Source organism: Cryptomeria japonica, chromosome 8 (assembly GCF_030272615.1).
Source record: "Cryptomeria japonica chromosome 8, Sugi_1.0, whole genome shotgun sequence".
NCBI lineage: Eukaryota > Viridiplantae > Streptophyta > Pinopsida > Cupressales > Cupressaceae > Cryptomeria > Cryptomeria japonica.
In genome coordinates this window covers 106,443,853-106,456,142 of record NC_081412.1, presented here as the reverse complement: position 1 = coordinate 106,456,142, position 12,290 = coordinate 106,443,853, and the positions used below count along the sequence as shown (strand labels likewise).

Here is a 12,290-nt window from a genome sequence, read left to right as displayed (position 1 = left end):
GCATCACATCCTGCACACAACACCTGTTAGCACAATTTACATTTGCATTATCATATTCATCTGCATTACATACATTCACATTTGCATCATGCATACACATATAAAACATAAAAGCACAAAAACATATATTGCATTGCATCATATACATATTTGCATCCATATCATAAGCATCACATAGAAACATACATCACATAGGTATGCATGCATATAGCTGCCGCAAAGATGAATCATCTCATATATATATATAATGTGTCATGGTACAATGATGTCAAAATCATATGGCTACAATCACCCAAAGGTGTCTACATCATCATACAAAATGGTACAAAACTGATACACAGGAACCCACTGATAACTCCTGCCAACACTGTTGGTAGTGCTAATCCTGTCCATGTCATGATGTCCCATGCCACATGTCCCACCCTCATCTCTAGTCCTAGATCCTAGGACATTCATCTAAGGGCATCCCTATCTCCATCTCGATCGTACGAAATCAACTTCCCATCAATCGGTATCCGCAGAATCCTGTATACATCCTCCAAGATGACTGTCATCTCCCCCATCGGCAAATCAAAAGTACATGTCTCGGAGTGCCACCTCTCTACCAGTGCAGTCAGCAGTCCCATGTTTGCCCGAAACTCAGGCACATACAGAATATGTCTCAATCCCATAGCCTCAATCACAGCTCGGTCCTCAGCTATCAACTCAGGTCGCAACCTCTTAGTCGACGGGAATCTCTCCCGTGACTCCAGCATAGGCAAATACTCTTGCAGTCAAGCAAATCAATCATGTCAGTCATCGTGGCATTCAATGTTCATCACAAAATGCTACTTTTTTATCTAAGTGCATCTGGCTATCTATCCTAGTGACACTCACTGTTCATCACAAAGTGTTGCTATCTATCCTCGTGACACTCACTGTTCATCACAAAGTGTTGCTATTTATCCTAGTAGTACTCCCTGTTCATCACAAAGTACTATGTGTGTGACACTCACTGTTCATCACAAAGTGTTGCTCACATTTGCACTCATTGTTCATCACAGAGTGCTGCTCATATTTTAGTACTCCCTGTTCATCACAAAGTACTCTATCTTGGTACTCACTGTTCATCATAAAGTGCCTTGATCTATTCTAGTCTTCCCTAGAGGACCTACTTGAGTGTATCCTCTCAGCAGCTTATCCAATCGATAGTGTATGTTCATCACAGAACTGCTGATTTGACCTAGAAGACACAAATTCACATTTTTGGACACAAACGTGCTTTCATGACATAAACGTGCTTTCCTGACATAAACGCGAATTTATTACTCTACTTGGCATGCATTAATGATAACAATAAATGCATCGAAGTACAAGGAGGTTTTGTGGTACTTACCGACTCTCCTGCCTCTGCTAGCCTCTGGAATCGGCGAACGTGGTCGAATCTATGAACCAAGGCCATCGCTGTTGACTGCTACTGCTCTATTTTCGCTCTGCACTCTGCTCTCGTGGATGTGTGGATGACAATGAGGATGTCTTTTGCCCGTGGTCTATCTTATAGCCTACCCTCGCCTTAGCCCTCGTTTCCCGAGTCAGTCTTCTTTATCTCGTGACTCTGTCACTTTATCCGGTCAGTCCATTCTATCCCGTCTTTCTTATCGAGAGATTGTCTACGATCTTTTCAGACATTTTCATCCAATCTCTCGAGGGGGCATATCATTCCCATCTTGGGGCAACTCTGTATCAGTTCATCTTATCTTCTTTGAAACAACGCGATAAGCCACATTGTCTCAAAGAGGGGCAAAATGTAGACACCCAAAATTGTCATGTCTAATTAAATAAATATTTTATTTATTTAATTATTTAAGCCTAATTCTTCTATTAATTAAATAAATATTTATTTATTTAATTAATTCATTTATCCTCTTCTAGCCTTATTTCTTATTTGAATAAATACATTTATTTATTTAAATTATCATTTTCCTAAATTAAATAAATATCTTATTTATTTAATTGATCTCATTTCTTCTATTAATTAAATAAATCTTTATTTATTTAATTAATTCATTAGCCTTTTTCTACACATGACACATGTCATTCATCTCTTAATTCCTACACTACCTACCTCTTTCATTATTTTATTATTTCTTCTACCTACCCTCTAATCCTAGCCAACCTCTTTTTACACCTCTCAATCTTATCCCTCCATTTCATATAGTGTCTTCTATTTAAGGAGATGCTTCTTTCATTATCAAACCCTAATGAGTTAATGAACTATTTTTTATCATTTGACTATACTACAATCCTACTTGCAACCACATTCCATTCTTTGTTGAGCTCTTGTGCACATAAAATCTGAGAGCAAATATATCAAGCAAGATCAATGGAGATAGGAAGAATGGAGATCAAAACTCTATTGGACATGTAATGGTATAATCTTTGTGATTTCATTTGATTTGCATTGTCTTAGGTAATCTTCATATGTTATGGTGGATTTTTGTTGTTGTTAGGCTAGGGTTTGGTGGTTGAATTCATTTAGCCTTTTAATTTTGTTATTATTGTTATCCATTTTCACCATACACAATATCAAATGAAGAAAGACGGTAATGCAGATATATATTTCATATGAATGATTTATATATCGAACCTCTTCATTATCGAATTGCAATTAATACATGTCCAAAACATTATTGATATATAATCGGGTTATATTAGAATTGACCCAAATTAGTTATCGGGCTTGTTTGCTTTGATACTGATTCATTATCAGGTGTGTTTACAATGGCACAAATTAGTTATCATAGACACCGAATGGATTGGTTGCCATATGGAAGAGTCACGACCAAGTGACATCTTGGTCGGACATGTCTAAAAGACATGTCCGATCAAGGTGCCACTTGATTGTGACTACCTTACAATATATGCATCATTCAAAAGAAAGGGGATGACATTGAAATTGATACATGTTCATCCTCCATACCTGCAGCAAAAGAAAGACAACAATATTATTGTCATAGTCATAATACCTAAATCTGAAATACACCATCTTGCATATAACTTGTTCATTAAATTGGAAATTGCAATAACATTTACAAAGGAAGGGTATAAGGCAATTCATCAAATGTATGTTCAATCCTATTCACAAAGAGCCTATAATTTCTATTGGAACAACAATGTTCTTCCCAAAGCAAGGATGTTTGATTGGCTTGCTCTACATAAGAGAATACTCACCAGTGAGAGACTTGTTAAATTGAATATTGCACATCCATTTGCTTGTGTACTTTGTGGTGAACACAGTGAAATGTTAGATCATCTCCTCCTTCAATGTGATTTTGCTCACTATTGTTAGATGTTTGTGCTTGATAAGCTTTCCTTTAGCACCCCTCTTCCAAATAATGTATGAGATTTGTTCCAGTCATGGCCAGTCTTATACTCATCCTCTCTTTTTGCATGTATTTGGAAAGTGATCTCATCCATAGTAGTATGGTCACTTTGGTGAGAAAAAAATAAGCATATTTTTAGAAGGCAAATATCTCCTCTTTCTAATGTTTTCAATTATATTGAAAAATCGGTATCAGAGCTGGTTAATGCTTATGTTTCAAATTAGTTCAATTCAAATAGAGAATTTACTTCTTGGGATGGTCAAGTTATTAATTGCTGGAAGGGCATCTCTATTCCTGTATCACCTTGTCTTCCGAGAGTGAGAACTAGTAAAATTGATAGAAATGAAGTGAAATGGTGTCATTCGGATTTAATGCATTTCAAATTAAATTTTGATGGCTCCTCTAAAGGGAACCCGGGTGATGCAGGGATAGGAGTATGCATAAGAGATCACACAGGATGTGTTTTTGCTTTGAAATCTGCTTTTATTCCACCGGGTACTAACAACTTTGCAGAGGCATATGCTTTACTTGAAGGTATTCTGCTAGTAAAAAAATTGAACATCTCTTATATTCACATTGAACGCTATTCAACTATTATTATCAACACTTGCATAAAGAGAAATATTGATAATTGGCAGATAAGATATTTACTTGAACAAGCATGGACACTAATTGATACATTTACAAACTTCACCATTTCACATGTATATAGAGAAGGGAACCTGGTTGCAGTTCATTTGGCAAATATGGGAAGTTCCAAGGAGGAACTTAATATGATGGGTTTGAATTGTGATTTCGATTCTTATCTTATTCTTAAGAGGAAAATTTTGGAGGATACATGGGTACATGATAATATTACATATAGCTATGTCGTGGTCTTTTTCATAATGATATAAATTGGTATGTGTGGTATTATAAGTGCAGGGTCCTATGGTTTTGCTGTATCTGTATATTGTGAAGGGATGTCGATTTGAGAAGCATGCTAGATTGTAAGTTGGATAAATGTATAAGTGAGACAAATTGTGGACTGCTATGGAAATGTGTACAACTCTCGTGATGTTTTGGTTCAGACTGCATCTTGTTCAATATATTCTAGAAAGCATTCGATACTGGGGGATGTTTTATGGCACTCGGTATTCTGGACACTATAAGATATTGTATTTTTTGGTATATTTGAGATTTAAATCTCACGACCTTTCTATGTATTGTAGAGCAAAGATCGGAGTTTTTCTTACTAGTTCTTTTCTCTGGGAGCTCTTTGAATCAGCTTTATAAAATAAAATATATTAAGTGGGATTGCCACCTTTTTCAAAAAATAAAAATAAAAAAAATTGAAGTTTTTTAGAGTTAATGATTTGTTTTTTCCGTTTATTTCAATTAGTTTAAATTATATTTTAATCATTTAATTTAAAAAGTAATCTATAATCTATTATTTATTTGTATCAATAAGAAAAATATTGGAGGTAAAATTTAGAGGTAAATGAAACCAAGAAGGAAAGGAAATGTGTGCGATTATATGACATGTATTTTTCATTATATAATGGTTGTATTATATTAGACCCCCAATTTTTTTCCTACTTATTTTCAATCTTCAACCTATACTAATTCCACCATTATAAAAGAAGATATTAAATGCTCTTAAATATTATACAAATTCATAAAGTAAAAATAAATATGTTGTTTTAACACCATAAACTTTTTCGGAACAAAATTATAAAAAAGCTAGTTATATCTTTATAAGCAAATTATTATTGTATTTATTAAAAAATATAGTATCTACAACACTATAAATTAAGGATTTCATATTTTGTTTTTCCTTATTACTAGATATCATTTTCCTTAGAGCATATGGTATAGAAATAAATGTAAAAAATGAGTCTTTATTTTTTTTATGCTTGACACTAAATAAAAGAGACTTCCTTCCACATCCTTATAAATCTATAGCTCAATAATAAGTGTCCAAAAATTTCACTAGGTTCCATCCTCCTTATGCAAGGGTGTTGAGGCATTCATAGCCTCCACATCAACCTTTAAGGTATATGTGATACAAATTTGGTGCTCAAGTAGTAGATTGTTACATGTGTAGATCCAATGTATCTAAGATGCTTAGTAAGAATCTAGTATGTAACTTAAGAGTATTTATCTTACACATGGAGTGGACAACCCATTATGGGATGCCTAATTGTAAATAGGTTTTAGGCCTCAATGTTTAGATGAAAGATAAGGCCAAATTCAACAATTATTTTGGCCAAAGGTAGCATTCAACACTGCCTTGGATATTTGGGTGAAGTTTGTATCCATGCATTCTTGGAAAGGATCTATAATTTGAATTGTACTATGAACATTCAAATTCTAGTAGTGTTATGGCTATAGTCTTTCTTGATTACTAGATTAAAATACATATACAATTGAACTTAGATTTTCCAGTTTTTAGATATTGGAGTCATACCAGTTTCAATAATTTTAGATTTTAGGACTTGGATAAGGTGTTTGATTTTAATTATAAGATTGACTATAATTTTATAGAACATGGTTTCTTTGAACGATTATTCAATGTTCTTTGCTTTCATAATTTGATTTTATTCTTTCAACTTTTCAGACCTTGATTTTGTTCCTTTGGATAGGTATGAGTTTTGTTTTCCTAGGGTTTACAACATTGTTGTGGATACAATTCATCTCATTTGGGAACATAACACAAACACTAATTGTCATTGATAGATTTCAAGTAACCCATTTCCTCAAAGTGCTTATTGACTCTTAATGGAATGAAAGTAGTACACTTTTGATTGAATCTAGAGCCCTTTAGATGCAAGATCCTAACTTCCTAGGGTCTAGTTTCTTTCCAACAATTAGCTTCTAATTTAAATTATGTATTGGTGGAAATAAGTAACTATATGACTTGAATCATGTAATAATTACTTATAATGTAAACATGTGATACTTGACCCTTTGCATGTATGAAGAAAATAACGAAGTTAGAGAATCAACTAACATAAATACAATTTACATATACTAATATTTATTGTAACGATTGAATTAGTAAAAACAAAGAGATGAAATGCAACGCAAAATTAAGGAGACATGTCTCTTTTATACTATATTTAGAATAATCATTCATTTACCATAGCTTTTTGGGTGTACACAATGTGGCAAAGTCCAATTTACTCTTATTCTCTATAATAAGGTTGAAAGTTGAAGCCTAAGGGAATATATACTTAAAACCCTATTTAATTAAGTAGGTACAACTTGTCATTAAGGATGTATGTGTTAGGCATAGGCCTCAAAAATCTCACTTCAACTTCATATTATGGTGAATAGAGTGAAATGTTGAATTGTAAAACCAATAAAATAAAATTATTGTAGTTCTTCAATATTTTGGGATATGCAAGACCTACATAATTCATGTCCAATAAGTGTTGTGGCATAAGAAAATGATGTGTATATCTTCTTAATCTATATAAACCATTTGGTTGTAGCATTATATGTAACTCAATGAAAATTAAACTATTATAGCTCTTTAATATTTTTTAATGAATAGTGTACATCTATATTAATTTATAAAAATATAATGAATGCATTAGTTTAAAAAAATGGGTGGAATCAAATCACATTAAAAAATTCCATGTGAGAAATCTTATAGAAAATACATAAAGTAATCAAATCACTATGCAACTAGTGCAATTTGAGTGGGAGGAGATGGGTCTATATTAGAGGATTATTCCAACCATTTGGGAGGTCGGTGTCATCGAGGATTTAGCTCCCAACTTGTAATGATACCATCATCCTCTTTGTTTATCTATTTTTTATTAGTAGTAACAATACAAAAAGGATAACTAAAGACGACCAAGAGTACTTTCCACTGTCTAGCCACCTAGAAGTGCTTCTATGAGGTTGAAAAGTAATATAGTTTGGATATGTATCTAAGTAAACCTACCACTTCCTTTATGTTTAGGAGAGCAATGAGAGTGGTGCCTAGAACAAACACTATGGCTACACCAACGTATGTGCCCTTAGGAGGAGGACCTCTTGGGAGAGGTTGACACATTTGCAACAACATACAAGGCATTTACCTAATGCTTGATAAGAGTTTGCAAGTGGGTAATCTCTATATCAACTTTATTTGCTTGCACCTAAATTTGAAGTAAACATTAGAACATATCATGGCTTTAGAATATATAGAAAAATAATCATCTACATAAGTTTTTGAAAACAAGCAACATTTCTATTTTGTCATATACTAAACAAAATCTCCACTCTACAAGCAAGCTAGACTTGAGTAAATTTAGTTGACATTTTAGTCAAGTAACCTATAATAATCACATGTTAGGGAAAAACCTTAGGTCAAAAAGGCTTGAAGAAATCATGAATCTAGTTCTAGACATCTTGAACTTAAGGGTAAAAGAAAAAATGATTCTCAAGAGTTTCTAGATGTCTACAAAAAAATTGTAGGGATTAAATATCTTGTTGGACAAAATGAGATCTAATAAAGAGACTCTATTAAAGGAGACGCCAAGAAAACTATACAAGCTTCATTCCAAAAAGGTAAACCTATGCTACTATTGAGTAGTAGTGGATTGAAAATTCCACCTACCATTGAGCTTTTGAAACATTGGTAAATGTGATGAATAACCTTTGTGAGGCTTATAATTCTTTGGAGGAATATTTGAAAATCATTTCCAATCTTTCTACCAAAGTTAGTGCATCTAATTGTTCGAAAAATGTTGTAAACTTTGCAAAAGAAAGATAATTGTTTAAAATAAATATTTGCTTGTGTACTTTTAAGCGATGCATTTATCCACATTAAATATTTATTTGGGTCCACTTGTAAAGTTGTAGGCGACATTGGTTAGATATTTTATGTGTGAATGGCATATTGGAAAAAAATTTAATATTAGAAAAACTTATTACCTTAAGATAAATATTGGAGTCGATAGTTTTGTGCACTCATGGTTTTACCTTTACCACTCTATTGTTTTTTGTGAGCTTGAATATATCAAAGCATGCACATGTTTAGTGGTTGCGCTGTTCGGTTTGTTGGCTAGTTGATTTTTTGACTTGGATATCATAGTATTGAGCTCTCTTGTTGAGTGCATATTTGAAGCATGACATGAAATGTGTGATTATATGATTGGACACATGAAGAGTGTATTAAAGGAGCTTAATATTTTAGAAGTATTTATAGGGACTTTGTATGTGTACTGTAATGTTTCATTACTGAATAATACATTGAGTTTGGGTGCTTCTGGAAGCTGGATTGTTTTCTCCGGAAGGTTTTCCTAGAGTATGACTGATGTAAATTTGTAGTATGTATTTGATCTTTTACATTTTAATTTATGGGATGCAAATATAACAGCTCTAGAACAACTAAACCTCAATCAAAAGACAACCGCATCACAAAGCAACCAGTTATAGAATGGAAAACAAATTGAACTGAAGAGAGAAGCACCCACATACCTACACCACCATTCATGATCCTCAACTGCTAGCTGTAAGTAGGTGAATGCAATGATAACTAAGGCTGTCACGATGATAAGGATGATGAAAATAATGAAGAGGACGCTGTATATTGTGTAGCTTTTGTGACCCCATACACTTGCCATTATATAGTAAACCTCAAAGTAGATTACACCAAACGGCAAAAATCCTGCCATGGCCATTTGAGGGATAGTCCCTCTGTAAAATGGCAAAGGAGGAATCTTTCTAGGGCATTTTGTGGTGCGGCAAGGAGCTTCAAACTCAGTCTTGCTGTTTTTTCCAACAATACCACCCAACACAAACAAGGGGAATGCAACAATTGTCCAGATGAGAAGGAGGATTATGATTGTGTCAAAGGGTAGTGCAACACTTGCTTTGTAAGCCATTGCGACAGTATTTAGGAAGCAAAAGGTTAAAAACAGAGGCCCACAAAATAGGCAGCCCGTCAACAACTGATTTTTTACCTGAAATAGATTTTAAAAAACAAGTTTTATTATATGATGTCCAATTTATTGGGCTGGTGCAAACTTATACTTAAAAAATGAAGAAAAAAGAAAAAACATACCCAGTTTGATCCCCCAAGTTGAGTATAAAAAGAAGCAGAGGTGTAGCCTGCAATGCCAGATGTAAGGGCATATATAACCAAAAGGGCTGTGTGAAGAGTTCCCCTGCTGTAGGGATAAAAAGCACCCACTAGTGCGAGCATGAAGACGAAGATGACACTGCAATCAGCACATTAAGAAACACAAATCATATAACGCAAGAAGACTGTGAATTTATTATTTTCGGCAAAAGCCCTGGAATACTCACAGAGCAAAAAGCTGAGTCCCAGTTCCAAGAACAGCACAAAACAGAGACCTGTGTCGAGGATATCTGAAGACATCTCCATGAATGTACTTCCATCCTGTTTCGCTTTGGTCGTCAGTAGACTCCACATCATGAGAATACCTTCATAGCAGAAAAAGAATAGATTGACAGACAATTCAAAAACTCACTTTAGGATTAGTTTCTAACCAAGCGAATGTTACACTCAAATCAATTTCATTGAATCGTGGCATGAGATTATCTGCACATTGCACAATCAAATTCCTAATCAAATTATGCTTTCTTACTTGACAAAGTCGTTCTTGAGAACACATATGTAAATAGAAGCAAGAATCCCAGTCAGAAGAAGAACTGTTACACAAGAAGTGGTAATAGAGAACGAGTGGATTTCGATATGCTGGGGCAAAAATGATGACTTTATATATTTATCCATTCGCCGTTCAAAAGGAATATGAATCTCCATCCAATTAACTGAGTACTTGAAATCAACTTCAATTTCCATGTCCTCAGTAATGTCAACTGTGAATCTTGGATCTGTGCGAACATTTATTTCTATAACACGGTCATTGTTGTAGAAAATGTCAAAGCCTGTATGCGTATACAGTAAATATGTAGTGCCATTTGGACGTGCCTCGTTTCCTTTTTGAAAATTTCCAATAAAGCCCCAGATGGGCAGATCATCATAGTACATCTGAAAATAATAATCATTTTTGATAGGTTCCCTAAACCTTTCCGAATCCTCTTTTGTGAGTTTCTTCCTGCAAAGGAGTTGAGAATCTTTGTTTACCCGAAATTCCAACTTGTACAGAGCTTCCACCATCTTATCACCGTTCAGCATCTCTCCAAGGTCTTGTCTCTTCTCCTTGACTTTATCTATAACATACAAATTGTAAATAGACACGCCAAGTCATATACAGAGCTGTTAACAAACTACAACACTAAGCAAGATGAAGTGTGCAGAAATGGTCCAAACCTGGAGCACAGAATGGCAAATCAAAATATTGATATGCTTCACTGCAGACCAAATAAAAAAAGTTGTATTTTAGACACAGGGAATGCTATTAAAGGAAACAAAATCTATAATTTCAAATCACAGTGTGGCACTTTCTTCTGTTCTTGGCATTGAGACACACAAATCACTGAATCTCTTACAGCAAGGTTCAATACACCGCACGACATAATCATTTGGGGCAGAAATTCATCAAATATTTTAGATTTAATCTGTTTATTTTAATTATATTAAGAGGCGCAATTACAGTGGTAACAAAGAATGAAATGTGTTTAAAAAATATTAAAGATTAAAGAACAATGTTGAGAGATATCATTCTTCACATGCTTATTTCTACCGTTTTTAGTTAAAACATTATAGATGTCTACAAAATGATCTCTTGAAATCTCTTACAATTATCAAATTATACTCTTTTCAAATTGTAAAGATAAATATAACTAATAAATCCTTAAAAAGAAGAAGATAAAATATACAGTTAGACGGCAAATTTATCCCCAAATTTATTACTAGAATTTAAATTTTTTTCTAACCCTACTCTACAATTTTAAAAAACTGCTGAAATTCTCAGCAATTTCAATTACAAAAACATGCAATCCAAGATAAATTCATTCAAATGCCAATACACAAGTGAATGACTGTTCAATTGAGGAAAGGGAGGTTACGTGGGATTATTGAAGGGGCCGACTTTGTTGGCATATAATGGCACCTGATCTCCCTTGCTGTATTTGTGATCTGAGGCGCCACGATTTACTCCGTTTATGACTGCCATAACTATCGTCCAAATCGCGGTCAACTTATCCACGCTTCCCGCCATGATTTTGGGCGCTAACAGAATGGAAGGAGATACATAGGTAAACAGACTGAAAGAAGAGGGAGAATAGAGGGAGAGAGATAGATTCAAGGAGATAGAATATGGGGTGAGAGGGAGGGATGGAGGGAGAGAGGGAGAGATATAGACAAAGGACAATATAGAGAGATATAAAGGGATAGGGAAAGAGATAGAGACAGGCTCGGCTTAACCAACACACTCGAAGCGTTGACGCTTACAGTGTCGATGTGGGCCCTCTAAACCTTTCCGTTCCCGTTCTGTTTTCCGTTGTGTTCCTCTGACTCTCTGACGACCCTCCGCGGTGAATGTCGCTGCTACGGTTACGGTTAAGTTTGAATTCACTTTTAAATCTCTCATGCCCAATCCTTTACCGCACATTTCCACTTCAATATAACATTTGCTCGTTAAGCCCAGTCTGAAACGAGACAACTTTGTGCAACTCTGAATCAGAAGTCTGGTGAAGAAGTGGATGGCAAGGGGTTTCCAGATGTGCACAAGTTCTTCACTTCAAAGAATCGATTGTCTGTCTGATCTGCTCAAGTGCTTCCCGATTTGCCACATCTTCGTGAAGCTGGAGGAAGGCAATGGAAGGAGTGGAAGCTACATGTTTTTCCGAATTTGAAATGAATCGACTAATCTTTCTGCTCATTGCGTAGCGATAAAGAAGTGCTATAAAGATGGTACAGTGCAATGTTGGACCAAATCAGATCCTTCTGAAGAAGGTCATCCAATTCGATTAACCAGCAAATAGCAGACAACAAAAGAGGGTTAGGTGGAGCATCTACTCTGC

General features: G+C 34.7%; 1 protein-coding gene across 4 annotated transcripts in view; it reads right to left on the bottom strand.

Moving 5' to 3' along the window:
* LOC131062453 (transmembrane 9 superfamily member 2-like) overlaps positions 1 to 11,637 on the bottom strand; it is a 29,227-nt gene extending 17,590 nt beyond the window's left edge. The window contains exons 1-7 of one of the 4 annotated variants that reach the window (XM_059209693.1): positions 11,334 to 11,635; positions 10,636 to 10,676; positions 9,950 to 10,535; positions 9,648 to 9,785; positions 9,403 to 9,559; positions 8,817 to 9,301; positions 2,705 to 2,959 (exon numbers count right to left, since the gene is read on the bottom strand). In XM_059209693.1, the coding sequence (XP_059065676.1) occupies positions 2,947 to 2,959; positions 8,817 to 9,301; positions 9,403 to 9,559; positions 9,648 to 9,785; positions 9,950 to 10,535; positions 10,636 to 10,676; positions 11,334 to 11,485 (1,572 nt within the window). In that variant the 5' untranslated portion in view covers positions 11,486 to 11,635 and the 3' untranslated portion in view covers positions 2,705 to 2,946. Of the gene's footprint in view, positions 1 to 2,704; positions 2,960 to 8,816; positions 9,302 to 9,402; positions 9,560 to 9,647; positions 9,786 to 9,949; positions 10,536 to 10,635; positions 10,677 to 11,333 lie in introns of those variants that run through there. The other 3 variants (XM_059209691.1, XM_059209690.1, XM_059209692.1) reach the window with 3 other exon arrangements.
* Between the last annotated feature and the right edge of the window lie 653 nt (positions 11,638 to 12,290).